General features: G+C 40.2%; 1 protein-coding gene across 3 annotated transcripts in view; it reads left to right on the forward strand.

Annotated features, from left to right (window-relative positions):
• Positions 1-20,105, forward strand: part of NRG3 (neuregulin 3) — a 1,237,239-nt gene that overhangs the window by 1,186,210 nt on the left and 30,924 nt on the right. For all 3 annotated transcript variants that reach the window (XM_070782242.1, XM_019953669.2, XM_070782243.1), the window contains exons 5-6: positions 2,887-2,989; positions 9,945-10,071. In XM_070782242.1, the coding sequence (XP_070638343.1) occupies positions 2,887-2,989; positions 9,945-10,071 (230 nt within the window). The remainder of the gene's footprint in view (positions 1-2,886; positions 2,990-9,944; positions 10,072-20,105) is intronic.

Raw genomic sequence — 20,105 nt, forward strand, 5'->3', positions numbered from 1 at the left:
ATGACCACTGAAAAACCATAGCCTTGACTAGACAGAGCTTTGTTGGCAAAGTAATGTCTCTGCTTTTGAATATGCCATCTAGGTTGGTGATACCTTTCCTTCCAAGGAATAAGCCTCTTTTAATTTCATGCTGCAGTTACCACCTGAAGTGATTTTGGAGCCCAAAAAAATAAAGTCAGCCACTGTTTCCACTGTTTCCCTATTTGCCATGAAGTGATGGGACCAGATGCCATGATCTTCGTTTTCTGAATGTTGAGTTTAAGCCAACATTTTCACTCTCCACTTTCACTTTCATCAAGAGGCTTTTTAGTTCCTCTTCACTTTTTGCCATAAGGGTGGTGTCATCTGCATATCTGAGGTTACTGATATTTCTCCCGGCAATCTTGATTCCAGCTTGTGCTTCTTCCAGCCCAGTGTTTCTCATGATGTCTAAGCTGATATAATAGCCTTCTAATAGGACTCTGCATTTACTTAACCCTTCCTAATCTTTTCTGTAAGTTTCAGGAAAAAAAAATGCAAATATTATCACATCGCTCTCCTGTTTGGAATTTTTCAGTGCCTTTCTGCTGTTGTAAAGACATGCTCATTGTATACCATGTCCCTGCTGTCTCCATGTTGCTCTGCTAAGCTGGTGTGTGCAGCGTGCATATGCTCACTCAGTTGTGTCTGACTCTTTGCAACTCCATGGACTGTAGCCCAGCAGGCTCCTCTGTCCATGGAGAGTTCTCCATGCAAGAACGCCAGAGTAGCTTGCCATTTCCTCCTCCAGGGATCTCCCAACCCAGGGATCAAACCTGTGTCCCTTATGTTGCCTGCCTTGGCAGGTGGATTCATTACCACTGGCACCAACTGGGAAGCTAAGCTGGTGGGGAATAGAAAATAACTTTTGCAAAGGCCCAGTGGTAGAGGAAAAATCTTCCGGATTCCCGAACCTGCCATTTTATATCCTAGCAAAGAGCCTTTGCACAAATTGTCTTCTCTTCCTGGGCCACTTTTCCCATCCCTGTTCCTCTTGCCTAATTGGATCCTGTTTTATATTTAAAATCTCTGGACTCTGTGAATAGGTCAGTTTTCCATGTGATATCTTTCGTCAGATTATAAACCTCCTTGTTACAACATTCATTACAGTCAGCATTTTATATCACTGCCTTTATTTAGATAGAAATTAAAATTTATAAAGGTGAAGTAATATATCTTTTGTTACTCATATTAGAGGTGGCTAAAATGAAAGTCAAATGCAAAAATTGCCAGACTTCCAGCCCCTTGCTTCCTGCCCCTCTCCAGGCTTGTTCTTGTTCAGCACTCTGCACCAAAGGCATTGAGAGTACTGGCACTGTAACTCCATCTGGGTCTATAAATCCATTCACAGTCTTTGGAGTTTTAATTTCACTCTTGATTTAAACTCAGAATTGATTTTGTGCATTTCCCCAAACTATATTTGACTAGATTCAAAAAATGAACAAAATCACCCTGTTGATTTTATGCAGAAATCATTCTTGTAGTGAACACAGTCTTACCTCTTTTGTTTTCATAGGTACTTTTATCCACCATTTTCATAGTTCTTTTTATTGGCAGAAGCAGGGTGGAGTAGATTATTATCTGTAAGTCATACTTCTTCCATTAGAGTCACCAACTCAGAGCAATTTAGTGAAATGAAATTCTTTATAAGTTGGTAGATCTACTTACTTGTTTCCAAGTTCACTTGGAAGATTTAATGAGCTTACAAATGTGGGGGTGAAAAGAATGACATTCTTTAAGATGATATATGTCCAAACAAGGTCTCAATGACATACTGTTTTTCTCTTTAATTTGAATCTTTCCCAATTTAAATGTCAACCAAGTCTTGCTAGGGCCACATAATTGCCCCTTTTCATTTATTCAAAAATGTGGATAATGTGATATTCTCTTAGGTTTGCTTTCTTTATTTTTTTATACTCCAATCTGAATAAAGACATTAAAAATGGAAATAAAGCCTAAGAGGGGAAAGGAGAATAGTTCTTGTAGTACATTGTTTCTTAATATACTACTGAAGGAACAGCAGCAACAACAACAACAACAAAAAAAACTTTAAAATGTGAGTGGGAGGGAGAAGGAAGGAAGGAAGGTAAATAGACCATAGTCTCTTGTGCAATGTAAAGAAATTAATGAAGACAAGAGGAGGATAATTAACAGAAAGTTCTGAGACCTATGGATGAAAGGTCTTGATGAGATGAAAGAACTGTTGCAGTAGACGTATTTCAGAAAGTGTGCTAGAAGTATAAATGTTAATGTCCAAAAATTGAAATGGTTTGTTTTTGAATTATTGTTTTTTGCATTAAGAAGCTCTAAGGTATAACCTTGGTAGTAGAGGTTGAGGTTATTTTGCCAGATTATTGGTACTGAGCAGGTCACAGGATGACTAAGTAAATATTCACATGTTACATTGAAGTCCTTTTTCATTCATGATGTCAGTCATAGTAGGGTGGATGAATGGGAGACTGACAGCCAGGGACCAAATCAGAAAACACAGTGTCATCAGTATCACATAAATTGGAGGTCATCACTGGAATAGGAAATTTCTGATAGCAGATTATTTGGGACCCCACCATCATGTTTAAATGCTCCCAGTATGTCTTAAAGTCATGAAAATTCTTTTGATAAGGTTCATATTTGTGATATCCATACATGAGTTCTATTTAGCCATGCAGATACAAAAAAAAAATAACAGCTGTCTTTAGACCATTGCAAAGACACTGAATTGTAGTAATGCCCTCGTGTTTTCCTATTGATGATAGGAGCAAAACAACTTGGCTTTGAAAGGCTCCTACCAGCTCAAAAATACAACTATGGAGATTGTGTCTGCTGAGCCGTGCTAACTTCCGTTCTAATTCTTTTTTGAATTCACAGAGAGTGAAGAAGTTTATCAAAGGCAGGTGCTGTCAATTTCATGTATCATCTTTGGAATTGTCATCGTGGGCGTGTTCTGTGCAGCGTTCTACTTCAAAAGCAAGTAAGACCATTTCTCTCAAGTGTTAAAAGGTTACTTCTCAGAGAAGTGCTTTGTCTTTCTTTAAGTTCTCAGTCTGAGCTCTAGGCAGAAGGATTTTGTGCAAATGGGCCCATCAGACATCCTTAAATTACTCTGAATCTTTTGTAGCCTGTGGTGAGTGTGTACAGCGTGTGCATACATGTATGTGTGTGTGTGTGGTTCATCTTTCATGCACATAGTGATCACTCTTCTCTGTGATCATGAACACTCTGTGTTCTTTGCATTTTTTGATGGCCTGCCAGAATTAAAGGCTCAACGTCAGCCTGTCAGTAAGGAGTTAACTCTTCTGAAAAGAGAGGTCACTGCTGAACATCCAACCTTTTATGAAAAAAAAAGAAACAACTTTATTCCTTTTATAGTGTTTTATTTGATACCCATAAAGGTTTTAGCCAAATGTGAAATATGAACACTATAAAATCTACCTTGGTTCACCAGTTAGTATGGACATCTAGAATATGCCCTATGCTTATGTTGCCAAGAAACCAAATCTTCTGCCAAAAGCATTGTGTTTTTTTTTTTTTTTCTGACTAGTAAAGTAGAATTAAAAATATATTATGTATTTATAAGTATGTATGTGTATATACATATATGCTTACATATACATGTTACGAATAACATTGACAGAGGTATTTTATTTATGTAAATGACATAATTTGCCCTTAAGGAATACAGATAAAAATATTATACTGCTTGGTTTCTTGTAAGGTAGACAGGCCTTGAGAAGTTGGCATAGATTCTGTTCCTACAGCTTGTCTGGAATCCAGGCCAACAAGTAATTGCTTTTCTTTGGACGTGTATTTTTCTACCCATTTGCCCTTCTAAAAATGGATCCGTTTCCCAATATAGTCTGTGATACCTGTCTGCATGTTGTGTATGTCGATCTTTAAAAAGAACAGCAATTTTAAGAAATAATGGAGACTCAGATAAGAATCCAAAATTAGGAACTATTATTTTTAATAAACTATTTCAGAATAGGTTTAGATTTTTGGAATTGCCATGAAAATAGTACAGATAGATCCAATATACCCCAGACACAATCTCCCCTATTTTCAATGTCTTTCCTTAGTATGTTGCCTTTGCCGCAAACAGTGGAACAATAATGGAATAACAGTGTTACTAACTGCAGTTCATATTTCCATGTTTCCTTAGTTTTCACCTCATGGGCATTTTCGCTGTTGTCCCACCCAGGGAACCACATTGCATTTCATCGTTGTGTCTCCTAAGCAACTCTTGGCTGTGGGAGTTGTTAGTGTTCAGTTTTGAACACTTTATCAGGGATACTGGGCTTTTCATTCATTATCTCCCAATCCTCACAACAACTGAAATTATGCATTATTGCTCACTTTTTCAAATCACAGCAGAATTTGATTGTAAAGTATTGATTTGTCAAAGCCCCACAGTAGGAAATTGACAGCAGGTCTTTGCATTTCTTCAATTCTCCTTTAAACTGCATGCTGTTCACCACCCAGCATGTTGATTCGTGTGGTCCTCCCCCAGATGGTGAAAGTGCTTGAGGGGAATCAGGAATGTCGTGCCCTGCTGCAGTCCATAGCTCTTTATGTTCTTAACAGGCTACATGGTTTCGTGGTCAGGATTTTACATGCATCAGCCTAAGCTGTATTCACATCTTCAGTCTGCCACTTGCTTATTCAGTATTATTAGGGAAATTACATTCAGCCTTGATTTCTGTTTTGGTAAAGTATAGCAAAATATGGCCAAAAATAATGTGTACCTCAGAGAATTTAAGGATTAGTGGGATAATACTGTAAAGAAGGCAGCATAGTGTTTAAAAAGTAAATACTCATTGAAGGCTTGTTGTTGTTAACACCTAGGGTGTCTACACACTGGAACTTACAGGCAGGGTAGCTACAAGGTGAGTAGAGTTCCCTGAGCACGAGAGGGTTAATCACACTCAGCAGAGCATTAGGAGAGTCACCTTGCAAGTGCTGTGTGGGAGAAAGCTGTGTATTTAACAATATGCAAATTACTATGAAGAAGTAGTTAATCACTTATTTTTGGAGTATAATCTGTAGTTGTACTACACTTAAAGACTGATAATGACAGTCACAAGAACAGAGAACAGCTGGGTAACTAGAGGATCTCTATCTTCAGAGCTGTTAGCCTCTCCTTCCGTGGGCTGCAAGTGGGCTTAGTGATGAGCACATCCTCCTGGGGCTCAGCAAGGTGTCAGGGGTTTGCATGGAAACACTGTTCAACTTTCAATGCATAATAGGAGACTCAGGGGACTGAACCAGTGGGAGATGAGTAATCAGGAGGCTGTTGTCTTTCTACTTGCCCAGCCAGGGCACATATTTATTTTATATATATATGTCTAAAAATAACAAAGGAATAATGAAATTTGAAGACTCTTCCAACTGGAGCTGTAGTTCTCATCAGAGACTTAGAAAATATTACCTTCTTCTAGGGCAATTTCCAAGCATAGTTTTCCTTTATTTTTCTCTGTCTGAGAGGAAGACCACATTGAACACCAAGCATCTAATTTATATAGCTGAAAGTGATGTACATTTTTTTTAACACCTTGGCACAAGTTTCTTTGCCCTCATTCCTGGGATTCTAATTCCCTCCAGAAACCTTGGAAATAGCAGAATAAACAGGCTGTACTTTTTCTTTACTTTCAAACATTATAAGATTTTTTTTTTCCCCATGTTATACTTTTTTTTAAACTCATCTTGGAAGTCCTAAGTCATCTTGGATTCTGGGACATGTCTATCATCAGTTTCCTGATAAATTCCCTTGAATCTCCATTCTATATACTGGAATTTACTGTGCCCAGAGAGAATTAGGACTTAACCAAAACATTCTCTTGGTTATTTTTTCTACTTCCCATCATTATTTGGGTCCTGCCACTCTGGTCCTTTCTCCATTCTTTTGTCATCTGTGATATGGCATGACCTCACCCGATAGAATATTACAGCACATTATTAGCCAATGAAAGTTTGAACATAGGTAACAAGAAGAGGTAGAAGTAAGGAACACTTTCTTGAATTCAGAGAATTTTCTGAGTTAATGGAACCCCAGCCACTTTGAAGGTCACAGTGAAATAAATTCTTTTCTCATCAATTCCAAAAAGTTCAAGTATTCCTATAAGTAGTTAATGGAACCATTAATTGAGCCTTTCAAATCTGGCTCACATGGCTCACATGACAAATATAAATTCTTCTAGATTTCCCTTTTACTTTTAACTCGTACGGGCTAAGAAGTATCAGTCTGGCAGCGGGAGTCCATATTAGACTTAGGAAATGCGAGACATAATTGAACTCTGAAAATGAATTGAAATAGGAAAAGAGATACATGGGTGTGGAGGGGGGAGCGGAATAGATGGGGAAAAAGTGGAAACAGTGATTTTGGAGGTGATTTTGGGCTCCAGATGGTAACTGCAACCATGAAATTAAAAGACATTTGCTCCTAGGAAGGAAAGCTATGACAAACCTAAACAGCATATTAAAAAGCAGAGATATCATTTTGCCTACAAAGGTCCATATAGTCAAAGCTGTGGTTTTTCCAGGAGTAATGGTGGATGTGAGAGTTGAACTGAAAAAGGCTGAGCACCGAAGAATTGATGCTTTCAAACTGTGGTGCTGAAGAAGACTGTTGAGACTTCCTTGGATAGCAAAGAGCTCAAACCATTCAATCCTAAAGGAAATCAGTCCTGAATATTCATTGGAAGGACTGATCCTGTAGTTGAAACTCCAATTACTTTGGCCACCTGATGAGAAGAGCGGACTCATTGGAAAAGACCCCGATGCTGGGAAAGATGGATGTCAGGAGGAGAAGGGGGCAACAGAGGATGCAATGGTTGGATGGCATCACCGCCTCTATGGACAATGAGTCTGAGCAAGCTCCAGGAGATAGTGAAGGACAGGGAAGCCTGGCATGCTGCTGCCCACGGTGTCACAAAGATCTGGACGTGACTTAGTGACTGAACGACAGCAACAGGAAAGATGTTCCAGGAGCAGGAACTGGGACAAATAATTATCACAACTGGGAAAGCACGGGAGGAACGAGGGGAACTGATGCTACGAGTAGAAAACAGATGCACTACAACTTGCCCTGACTGTATGTTATCATCCTCTGAAGAGATTTTAGATCACAAAGCAAGGCACCTAAGGACAGGCAATGGGTGTTCTGATATGATGCTATGATTCTCTTCATCTGTGGCGGCCTTAGTCCCCACACAGTTATAAGCTAGTACACATAAGTACTAATATAAGCTAGTACACAGTTATAAGAGTTCCTTGACCTGAGATAGCCAACATCCGATGATAGGTCAGTGTGAGGCTTTGAAGGCCTGGACCACTGCCCCACCATGGGGTGAAAGCCATACCAGCTTCAGAGCTCCCTGTGGGATTTGCTGAGGTTTTCACTGGAGCCTGCATCACATTCCAACTCCTTCTGCCCCATCCTGCTTCCTTCACTGAGTTTCCACAGGTGTTGATCTTAAGAGACCTCACTAATAAAAACCCTGCACACGATCTCCATCTCAGTGTCTACTTCCACAGGGAGCCAACCTGCAGCATCACAAACAACATCTCCTGCTGGACTTGTTGGGTCTGATATCCCACCACTGTACATCTCATTTCTTCCTGATGAATTGGCCCAGAGCAACTTAAAACCCACTGAACTCTAGAATCACACTGCCATTGTTAGGCTAGTGGGTTCCAGTGTGCAGTACTTGTATCTTGTCTTCCCCAGAGCCACTACTCTCCTGAGAGAGCTGATGGTATTGCAGACAGATGCTTCCACTTCCCTTTGTTCCCATCTGCTGAGGGGAGGACGAAAGGGCAAAAATGTATGCCTTGAGAGAGCTGAGGGATGATAGAAAAGGAGGCAGGTTAGAAAAGAAAGCCCATATGTTCTGGAATATTAGTGAGTCAGGACAAAGGTAAGAGGGGGGTAAAGGAAAGCAAATTATTAAAAGGATTTAGGAAATGCAATCAGACATTTTTATGAGGAAAATTCCTTTAGATGTTTACATTTCCCAAACGCTGACTTAGGGAATTCCTGAAAAGATCTTTAGTATTTCTACAGCTAATTCTTGGAAAAATAATCATGTTCTTCCTCTGTGTCAAGCCCCCTTTACTGCTTCCTTATGATTTATTCCAGTAGAACTTCCTCATCTCCCATCTGCTTCATTAGTGAGTCCCTGATAGGATTTTGTGGCTTTCCTGTGCTTCTTAAAATGCTGATAGGATAGATTTGTTTCTAACAACAGGCTACAGATTAGCTGTTAGGAAGTAGACTATTACAAGTATATTAAAACAACTAAGAGTACTGGAGATAAAAGCCCCCTAAATGATTGAAAAGATAAAAGAAATATTTAAACAGAATGACATCACACGAGTATTGTAAATTCAGAGGAGATAATAATGCACAGACCTCCAATTCTTGTAGCAATTCTGTGACTTGCTTGTAAGAGAGGCAATTAACAAGATCTCTTCTTTTATCTCTGAGCCAGTGTCCTGATTCCATCATCTCCTCATATAACTAAGCTTACTAAGTGATGAAGAGTGTAACTGATTAATATTGAGGAGTGTAACATTAATACTCTCCACGTGTCCACAGTATTTATGGAAAAGAGCTTATCCAAACTCCATTGATGGAGGAGGAAACTGAGGCTACAGAAGTTTGGGGAATCAGTCATTTTGATTTGAGGAATCAAAGCAAAGCTGTTGGGACACAGAGCTGAATTCAAATCTCACTCCCTCTGATACTCAAGCCCATGGTGCATAGAGGGATGTCTGCCTCAAAAAACTCACTTCAAGAGACGGAGAGACGGTGAACAGTCGCCACCAAGGCTCTGTCCTTGGTGTGGGCCCTGGGGAACGAGGCAGAAGTCTAGGGCAGATGATTCTGTGAAGTTTGTTTGCTTGTTTGTTTCATGGGTACTGGGTCTTATGTTGCTAGTTAATTGCTATAAAGCTCTTACAAGAGCAGCTAATAAGGCAGTACTTTGTACAGTTCATACAACAGTCACTCCACATTTGCAGGCAGGGGTAATTTACTTGGAATCCAAAACCTGAGAATAGTCTCAGGTTCTTGGCCTTCCCACCAAGAAGCAGTGTGACCATGGGCAAGTGGTTTGACAGTCGTGAGTAGTGCCTCAAAATGAGGAGTATGCAGCCAGATTCGTTTGGTTCTAATCCAGCTCTACCACTGTCTAGCTGTTTGACTTTGGACAAATTATTTAACTTCTCTGTGCCTCAGTTTTCTCATCTATTAAGTAAGCGTAGGATTGATGGCTTGTCATACAGAATTATTGTGAAAAATAAGTGAGCTAAGACATGTAAAACACTTCAAATGATGCTTGGCATCTTTCAAGAATTAATTTTTATTACTTATAAATTAATCCTTCAAGAGTTAATTTTTTTCTTATTATTTACAAAAGTTCTAACAAATTCTGCATTCAGGGCAGATGGTAAAAATAAATGAAGTGTTTTTAAACTATAAAGAAGAAAATAGACCCCTATTATGTCATGTGTGCAAGTTATCCAGTCAAGCTATACCTATCTGAAATGGACAGATATAAACCTAACTTTGCAAGTATGTTATATGTGGCTGCTAGGTCCAAGTATCAAAGTTGTCTACTTGTAACTTCAGAGCATTCCTAATTCTCTTTAGTTGAGCACTCAAGGTTAAGGACCTCTTACATCCAGTAGGGAGAGGACAATGCATAACATTTCTGCCTTTAGAGTGCCATGGGGTGTGAATCCTGGCTATTGATGGGTAATGCCAAGTATTTCTTTGTGGGGTTGAAAATGAAGGGAGGTCTCTTTGTTAACTGAATTTATCTTGCTATAGAAAATGACAAATATAGATGTCAGGAGTGAATGAACCTCAAAAAAAATAGGCATAAATTTATGTGACTATTTATACATGGATTTATTTAAACTTGCAGGAAACAAGCTAAACAAATTCAAGAACAGCTGAAAGAGCCACATAATGGTAAAAACTACAGTCTCAAAGCATCTAGCACAATGGCAAAGTCCGAAAACTTGGTGAAGAATCATGTCCAGCTGCAAAATGTAAGTGACATGTCCATACATCCCTTCCCACAGCCACTCTCACTGCTCCCAGTCCAGAGGGGATGCGGAACCTGTGATCAGACTTGCCTACTTTTTTCAGTACTCTGTAGATTTTTCCTTAAATCATGTTGCATTTTTGTGTGTGTACACAGTACTGCAAAAAAGAAAGAAAAATTAATTCTCAGCTCTTGATTACAATCTGTAACATAATTAATCTCTGGAAGCAAAAAGAGCTTCAGTTGTTTGTTCCATAATCACTTACTGAATTCTTCCTTATGTCAGAGATCATGCTAGGCACCGGGGGTACGATGTTCCTTATTGTATGGAAACTGACATAGTGAAAAAATAGACACCCAGAAGAGGTTTGTGGGATGAGCGGGTTGCTATTGCAACAGAGGTGGGAGAAGAGACCAAAAGGAGGTGGTGGGGGCAGAAGTGGAGGCAGCAAAAAATGCAGGCTTGAACTGGAAATTGAAGAATAGGAAAGGTTCATCAGGGAGTCAGAAAGCCAAGGACTAGAGACTAGAATAAGCAGAAAGAATAAACGCAGGGAATCCTAAGAATACATACTATATTCAGACGACTCTGAATTAAAGGGTATGAGAAAAATCAAAGCTCATAAACACGGGAAGGGAGAGTTGTAGTCCTGGGGTTGTTGCTTCCTAACACCACACCTCAACAGATACCAGAATTTGAAGTTAAATACAAGCTCTTTGAATCCTGTGTTCTTTTTGTGTGTGTGTGGCTGCTCTGGGGCTTAATTGCAGCATACAGGGTCTTCAGTTGAGACAATTCTTTAGTTGTGGTGCAGCTTAGAGGATATTTAGTTGCACCATGTGGGATCTAGTTCCCTGACCAGTGATCCAACCCAAGCCCTTTGCATTGGAAGCATGGAGTCTTAGCCACTGGACCACCAGGGAAGTCTCGAATTCTGTATTCTTTCTAAAGTAGTTTTTCATGATTTCTGAGATATATTGAAAAGCACTGAAAGTGAAAGTGAAGTCGCTCAGTTGTGTCCGACTCTTTGCAACCCCATAGACTGCAGCCTACCAGACTCCTCCGTCCCTGGGATTTTCCAGGCAAGAGTATTGGAGTGGGTTGCCATTTCCTTCTCCAGAGGATTTTCCCGACCCAGGGATCAAACCTGGGTCTCCTGCATTGTAGGCAGATGCTTTACCGTCTGAGCCACCAGACAGCAAATGTTACTGAAGTCAGGTTCTGCTGCTCCCTGTTCAAAACCCAATACTCCAGAGACAAATGTAACTTACAAGATTCTGCTCTGTTTTAAAGAGCAGTTTTAAAGGGTTAATCGAATTGTTTGGGGAGGAGATCAGGGTTTGTAATCTTCCACTCTGTGCAGACTTTCTTCTGATTGTGTTGTGCTTAGTCACTCAGTCGTGTCCAGCTCTTTGTGATTCCATGGACTGTAGCCCACCAGGCTCCTCTGTCGGTGGAATTCTCCAGGCAAGAATACTGGAGTGGGTTGCTATTGCCTTCTCCAGGGCATCTTCCCAACCCAGGGATCAAATCCAGGTCTCCCGCATTGCAGGCGGATTCTTTACCATCTAAGCCACCAGGGAAGCCCATTCTTCTGATTGGTCTATGGTGAAATGACAGGTTGGTGCTCCAGAAACCTGGTGCTCAGCCTGAAGCTGCCATTCTCTCTGGGTGGGGGCCTTAGTTCCTGCAGAACTCAAAGAAATTGTTATGTATATTTCATGTAAAGGAACCAGGACTTGGCCCCATGCTGCTCTATTGTTTACTGACTGTTCCTCCTTCATTTCTCTATCCCCTCCCTCCTCTGATTAGTAACTGTTTGAATCTGCTCTTTACAACTAAAGGAAGGTCAAGGAGGCTGATTGATGCCTATTTCCTAAACATAATAAATGAGGACACAGAAAGGATTTGTACCCAGGAAGACTCCATGGGTCCTGCTCCATTTCACAAAAGCCATCTAAGACAGACTAGAAGATTCCTGTCAGGCTAGCAATTCTTTGACCCCATGCAAGACTGCACTTCCAGATTCTGAGACCCAAAAGGAAAGCACAAAGGTGGTGGTATAAACCTAGATTTGAGTATAATACACGATCACCCAGGATACATTCACACCCTTCCAAATGTGTAAATCACTGGGAATTTAAACATCATTTGTGATTTTGGGAAATCATTACTCAGAAAGTCGCCATTATGCTGTGTGTGACAGATGTACTTAGATACTTAATGCAGAATTCATAAATCATAATCGCTTCCCAGAAAAGTTTTGTTAAACTTGTAATCACGGCTATGTGTAGGGATTGTTCTTTTCTGAAACAGAGCGAATGTTTTTGTTAGTGATTTCTAATGAATATTATCCCATGACTGTAAAACAAATACTGTAATGGAGGGCTTCTTAGCAATTGAACCTATCACAGATAAAGCCAGAGGCTGGTTATGGTAGTGAGAACAGATTTTTGATTAGTGATATACTGTTGCATTACAGAAGAGAATCTTGTTTGAACACAACTTCTATTCTTACAGAGGTGACTGGGTGCTTGAAAAGGACAGTGAGGGTGATCTTGGCTGGCTCAGCCTGCAGCAGCTTGAAGCAGGATTTTGATTCCTGGCCAGAGACTGAGGTCAGTCTTGGAGTGAGAGCACCAGACCTTAGTCACTTCACCAGTGGCCAATGACAAGGTCCTGGCCCTTTGGCTTTGCAGAGAAAGAATCCCCACAAAGATAGAAAGCAGTAAAATGGAGTGTTTATTAGGAGGAAAAAGAGTCTAGAATGTATGGAGAGATACACAGGCAGACTCAGAGAGAGAGAGCCGTGCCCACACGGTAGTTTAAATCACTTATATGGGGCATTTCTTCTGGTTATCCTTTGGCCAATTGTTTAGATTTGCCTGATTCCGAGTATTTGGTAGGATCCTACTATATGTGCATCTGTATCTCTTAGCCAAGATGGGTTCCCCTGAAGAGGACTCCTCTTTTGACCTCCAAGGAGCTTTCTATGCATGTGTGAGTTTCTCTAACTGCAAGAATGAGAAATATGTGCTTTGTTATCTTTAATCTGGGCAGGGCCAAGCCTCCTCTCTCTCCATTGGCCTGCTATTCTTATCTTAGAGTTTCAGTCCACAGGGAACTTATCTCCAATTTCTTCATCCTGGGGTGCCTAGGTACCTCCTATCTCAAGGGAGTAGGGAAGGGAAACAGTGGGGCTTTACAGTCAGGGAAGAGAAAAATGACCAAGAGTTGGTCATAGAAATGAGTTTAAGCCCTCTGTGTTTATTAGCTGGCAATTATTAAACTTAGGGTCCTGTCTTAGGGACTCACTGAAGACCAGGGACATGACTAGCCTTTGGGTGTCCCCATTCATTGCAGGAAAAATAGGGCACAAGAGGAGAGTCATGCACAAAGTAGTAGGTGAGTCCCCGGGACTAGCTACCAAGTGAGGGTCCTTGGCTTTGCTCAGAAAAGAATTAAAGGGCTAGCCACAGTAAAGAGAAAGGTTTATTTAGAGAGGTATACATTCCATAGACGGAATGTGCGTCATTTTGGAAGACAGTAAACTGCCCCAAATATGGGGTAGTTAGTTTTATTGGCTTGGCAATTTCACAGGCTAATGAGAGAGGAGTATCCCAACTCTTTTGGTAAGGCGGTATATATTTTCAGGAATTGGGCCACTGCCCATTTTTTGAACTTTTATGGTTGGACTTGGAAGTGTCATGGCCCTTGTGCGTAGTGTCATTTAGAAGTTTCATTGTCATTGTTCAGACACTCAGTTATGTTCAGCTCTTTTAATCTAATAGACTGCAGCACAACAGACTTCCCTGTCCTTCACCATCTCCCAGAGTTTGCTCAAACTCATGTCCATTAAGTCAATGATGCCACCGATCATCTCATCCTCTGTCATCCCCTTCTCCTCCTGCCTTCAATCTTTCCCAGCATCAGGGTCTTTTCCAATAAGTTCTTCACATCAGGTAGCCCAAGTATTAGAACTTCAGCATCAGTCCTTCCAATGAACATTCAGAGTTGATTTCCTTTAGGATTTACTGGTTTCATCTTTTTTCAGTCCCAGGGATTCCCAAGAGTCTTCTCCAGCACCACAGTTCAAAAGTATCAGTTCTTTGGTGCTCAGCCTTCTTTCTGGTCCAGCTTTCACATCTATATGTGACTACTGGAAAAACCATAGCTTTGACTATATGGACCTTTGTTGCCAATGTGACATTTCTGCTTATTAATGCGCTGTCTAGATTTGTCATAGCTTTTCTTCCAAGGAGCAAGCATCTTTTAATTTCAAGGCTGCAGTCACCGTGTGCAGGGATTTTTGAATCCAAGAAAGTCAAGTCTGCCATTGTTTCCATTGTTTCCTCATTTATTTGCCATGTAGTGATGGGACTGAATGTCATGTTAGTTTTTCAGATGTTGAGTTTTAATACAATGTTTTTCACACTCCTTTTTCACCTTCTTCAAAAGGCTCTTTAGTTCTTCATCACTTTCTGCCATTAGGGTGGTGTCATCTGCATTTCTGAGGTTACTGATATTTCTGTCAGCAATCTTGATTTCAGCTTGTGCTTCATCTGGCCCAGCATTTCACATAATATATTCTGCATATGAGATAAATAAACAGGGTGACAATATACTGCCTTGACATATTCCTTTCCCAATTTTGAACCAGTCTGTTGTTCCATGTCCAGTTCGGACTATTGCTTCCTGACCCACATACAGATTTCTCAGGGGGCAAGTAAAGTGGTCTGGTATTCCCATCTCTTGAAGAATTTTCCACAGTTTGTTGTGATCCACACAGTCCAAAGCTTTGGCATAGTCAATAAAGCAGTAGTAGATGTTTTCCTGGAATTCTCCTGCTTTTTCAATGATCCAATGGATGTTGGCAATTTGATCTCTGGTTCTTCTGCCTTTTCTAAATCCAGCTTGTACATCTGTAAGTTCTCAGTTCACATAATGTTGAAACCTGGCTTGAAGGATTTTGAGTATTACCTTGCTAGCAAGTGAAATGAGTGCAGCTGTGTGGTAATTTGAACATTATTTCACATTGCCCTTCTTAGGGATTGGAATGAAAACTGACCCTATATAAGCCATGTAGCCACTGCTGTGTTTTCCAAACTTGGTGGGTTATTGAGTACAGCACTTTAACAGCATTATCTTTTAGGATTTGAAATAGCTCAACTGGAATTCCATCACCTCCCCTAGCTTTGTTCGTAGTGATGCTTCCTAAGACCCACTTGACTTTGCTCTCCATTATGTCTGGCTCTAGGTGAGTGTTCACACCATCATGGTTAACTTGGTCATGAAGATTTTTTTTGTATAGTTCTTCTGTGTATTCTTGCCACCTCTTATTAACATTTTCTGCTTCTGTAGAGTCCATAGCATTTCTGTCCTTTATTGTGCCCATTTTTGCATGAAATGTTTCCTTGGTACCTCTAATTTTCTTGAAGACAATAGTCTTTCCCATTCTATTGTTTTCCTCTATTTCTTTGCATGGCTCAGTTAATAATGCTTTCTTATCTCTCCTTGATATTCTTTGAAATTCTGCATTCAGATAAGTATATCTTTTCCTTTCTCCTTCACCTTTTGCTTCTCTTCTTTTCTCAGCTATTTGTAAGGCCTCCTCAGACAACCATTTTTCCTTGTTGCATTTCTTCTTCTTGGAGATGGTTTTGATCCCTGTCTCCTGTACAATGTCATGAAACTCCATCCATAGTTCTTCAGGTACTGTGTCTATCAGATCTAATCTCTTGAATATATTTGTCACTTTCACTATATAATTGTAGGGGATTTAATTAAGGTCACACTTGAATGCCCTAGTAATTTCCCCTACTTTCTTCAATTTAAGTCTAAATTTTGCAATAATGGGCTCATGGTCTGAGCCACAGTCCTCTCTCGGTCTTGTTTTTGCTAACTGTTTTGCTTTTCCATGTTCAGCTGCAAAGCATATAATCAGTCTGATTTAGGTATTGATCCTCTGTGATGTCCATGTGCAGAGTCCTCTCTTGTGTTGTTATAAGAGGGTGTTTGCTATGACCAGTGCATTCTCTTGGCAAAACTCTTGTTAGCCTTTGCCCTGCTTCCTTTTGTACTCTGAGGCCAAAGTTGCCTGTTATTCCAGGTATCTCCTGACTTCCTACTTTTGCATTCCAGTCCCCTATGATGAAAAGGACATTTTTTTTTATGTTAGTTCTAGAATGTCTTGTAGGTCTTCATTCAACTTCAGCTTCTAGTGCTTGTGGCATAGACTTGGATTACTCTGATATTGAATCACTGGCCTTGGACACAAACTGAAATAATTCTGTCATTTTTGACATTGTACTAAAGGACTGCATTTCTGATTCTTTTGCTGACTATGAGGCCTGCTCCTTTTCTTCTAAGTGATTATTGCCTGAAGTAGTCGATATAATGGTCATCTGAATTAAATTTGCCCATTCTGGTCCATTTTAGTTCAGTGATTCCTAAAATGTCAATCTTCACTCTTGCCATCTCCTGTTTGACCACTTCCAATGTACCTTGATTCGTTGACCTAATATTCCAGGTTCCTATGCAATATTATTCTTTACACCACTGGACTTTATTTTCACCACCAGACACATCCACAATTTGGTGTCGTTTCTGCTGTGGATCAACCTCTTCATTCCTTCTGGAGTTATTTCTCTGATGTCTTCTCCAGTAGCATATTGGACGCCTACCAACCTGGCCCCGGGGAGGTGGGAGAGGGTGATGGGGAGGGCTCATCTTTTAGTGTGATATCTTTTTGCCTTTTCGCATTGTTCATGGGATTCTCAACACAAGAATGCTGAAGTGGTTTGCTATTCCCTTCTCTAGCGGACTACATTTTGTCAGAACACTTCACCATGACCCACCTGTCTTGGATGGCCCTATGGCATGATGTATTATAATGAGCATATAATGAGGTTCAAGGTCTAGTGGAAGATCAATGCAAAGAAATAGAGGAAAACAATAGAATGGGAAAGACTAGAAATCTCTTCAAGAAAATTAGAGATACCAAGGAAAAATTTCATGTAAAGATGGGCACAATAAAGGACAGAAATGGTATGGACCTAAAATAAGAAGATATTAAGAAGCAATGGCAAGAATACACAGAAGAACTATACAAAAAAGATCTTCATGTCCCAGATAATGACGATGGTGTGATCACCCACCTAGAGCCAGACATCCTGGAATGTGAAGTCAAGTGGGCCTTAGAAAGCATCACTACAAACAAAGCTAGTGTAGGTGATAGAATTCCAGTTGAGCTGTTTCAAATCCTAAAAGATGATGCTGTGAAAATGCTGCACTCAATATGGTAACAAATTTGGAAAACTCAGCAGTGGCCACAAGACTGAAAAAGATCAATTTTCATTCCAATCCCAAAGAAAGGCAATGCCAAAGAATGCTAAAACTACTGCACAATTGCACTCATCTCACTCACTAGTAAAGTAATGCTCAAAATTCTCCAAGCCAGGCTTCAACACTACATGAACTGTGAACTTCCAGATGTTCAAGCTGGTTTTAGAAAAGGTAGAGGAGCCAGAGATCAAATTGCCAAAATCTGTTGGATCATTGAAAAAGCAAGAGAATTTCAGGAAAACATCTACTACTGCTATATTGACTACGCCAAAGCTTGAGTGTGTGGATCATAACATACTGTGGAAAATTCTTCAAGAGATGGGAATACCAGACCATCTGACCTGCCTCTTGAGAAATCTGTATGCAGGTCAGGAAGCAACAGTTAGAACTGGACATGGAACTACTGACTGGTTCCTAATAGGAAAAGGAGTACATCAAGGCTGTATATTGTCACCCTGCTTATTTAACTTATATGCAGAGTACATCATGAGAAATGATGGACTGGATGAAGCACAAGCTGGAATCAAGATTGCCAGGAGAAATATCAATAACTTCAAATATGCATATGACACGACCCTTATGGCAGAAAGTGAAGAACTGAAGAGTCTCTTGATAAAAGTGAAAGAGGAGAGTGAAAAAGTTGGCTTAAAACTCAACATTCAGAAAACTAAGATCATGGCATCTGGTCCCATCACTTCGTGGCAAATAGATGGGAAAACAATGGAAACAGTGACAGACTTTATTTTGGGAGGCTCCAAAATCACTGCAGATGGTGACTGCAGCCATGAAATTAAAAGACACTTGCTCCTTGGAAGGAAAGTTATGACCAACCTAGACAGCATATTAAAAAGCAGAGACATTACTTTATCAACAAAAGTCTGTCTAGTCAAGGCTATGGTTTATCCAGTAGTCATGTACGGATGTGAAATTTGGACTGTAAAGAAAGCTGAGTGCCAAAGAATTGATGCTTTTGAACTGTGGTGTTGGATAAGACTCTTGAGAGTCCCTTGGACTGCAAGGAGATCCAACCAGTCCATCCTAAAGGAAATCAGCCCTAAACATTCATTGGAAGGAGTAATGTTGAAGCTGAAACTCCAATATTTTGGCCACCTGAGGCAAAGAACTGACTGATTGGAAAAGATCCTGATGCTGGGAAAGATTGAAGGCTGGAGGAGAAGGGGACGACAGAGGATGAGAAGGTTGGATGGCATCACCGACTCGATGGACATGAGTTTGAGTAAGTTGGTGATGGACAGGGAGGCCTGGCGTGCTGTAGTCCATGGTGTCGCAAAGAGTTGGTACACATTCTATAGACTGAATGAGGTCCATCACAAAAGGCAAGAACAACCTTGGGAGAAGCACACTCCACAGACAGTGTGGGCCACCTTAGGATGTGAGACCCCCAAAAATGGCATGGTTAGTTTTTATGCACTGGGTAATTTCACAGACTAATGACTAGGGGAATTTTTCCAACTATTTTAGGAAAGGAGTGGGGATTTCTAGGAATTGGACCACTGCCCACTCTTTGATCGTCTTTTGGTTACCCTCTGAACTGTCTTGGCACCAGTGGGATGTCAGTTAGCACGCTAATCTATTACAATGAGCATAAAATGAGGCTCAAGTTCTACTGGAAGTCAGATCTTCTGCCATCTTAGACCTAGTTGGTTCTAATCAGTTTTTGTCATGTCCTATGACTGTATTATCCTTTTAAGGGCTATGCCCTACCCCCTTCCCTCCTGTTTCATTAGGATAGCACATTTGAAGGGATCCACAGTCTGAAAGGCTGCACAGAAGCTGGGAGTTCAGGCAGAGAATAGGTGAGAGGAAGGCAACCAAAGGACCTTAAAGAAAGAGTGCAAGGTGTACTGTGAAAACCTGTGCATGCTAGCCATAGCATTCTACACATCGTCGGCTGGGCTCAAGGGACTTCTGAGCAGATCACTTTAACAAGACTAGACTAACATGAACAAGTTGCTTTCCCAAAGGCACATATCAATTTCCATTCTAGAAAAAAAAGATGGGTCACTACCAACTTTGTTATACTTTTGTCAAGATTTCTTTTGCTAATTTAATAGGAGAAAATTGTATTCTTTAATTAAATTTCACTATTTGAGAGGGTAATGTAATCTCTGCATATATTTCTAGTCAGATTTCCTCTTTGGTGAATTATATGCTGATACCCTCATTCGTAATTTTATTATAAGAATCAAATAACAGTTTGACAGCAATTTTTCATGCCATATGTTATGGGAGAAAATAGTAATAGAGAATATATATCATTAATCCCTTAAAAAAGAAATTGAAATGTGTAAGAACATCGCTTTCTTACAATGCTATGCTTAAGATATATACGAAGCATATAGGACATCTGAGCAGTTGGTCAAATAAGTAATCCTAGGGAAAGAAATAACTTGTCATAGGGCTAAGAAAAGTCTGCATGCATATTAAAATGCAAATGTATCAAAGAAAATTCAGAAAAGCATTTTCTTCTGTAGGTCTACATTTTTTCCTTTGGACAAGAGCTACAAGGAAATAGCAGTGTCAATGATAATAACAAAAATGATAAATAAAATAATAATAATCGTAGCAAATAACGTGTACTGGGTACATAGAATCATGCTAAGTAATACAAATGCATAGCCTAATTTAGTCCTAACAGCAGCTCCTTAGAATTTACACCCACAACGTGCAGA

Source organism: Bos indicus, chromosome 28, assembly GCF_029378745.1.
Source record: "Bos indicus isolate NIAB-ARS_2022 breed Sahiwal x Tharparkar chromosome 28, NIAB-ARS_B.indTharparkar_mat_pri_1.0, whole genome shotgun sequence".
Taxonomy (NCBI): domain Eukaryota; kingdom Metazoa; phylum Chordata; class Mammalia; order Artiodactyla; family Bovidae; genus Bos; species Bos indicus.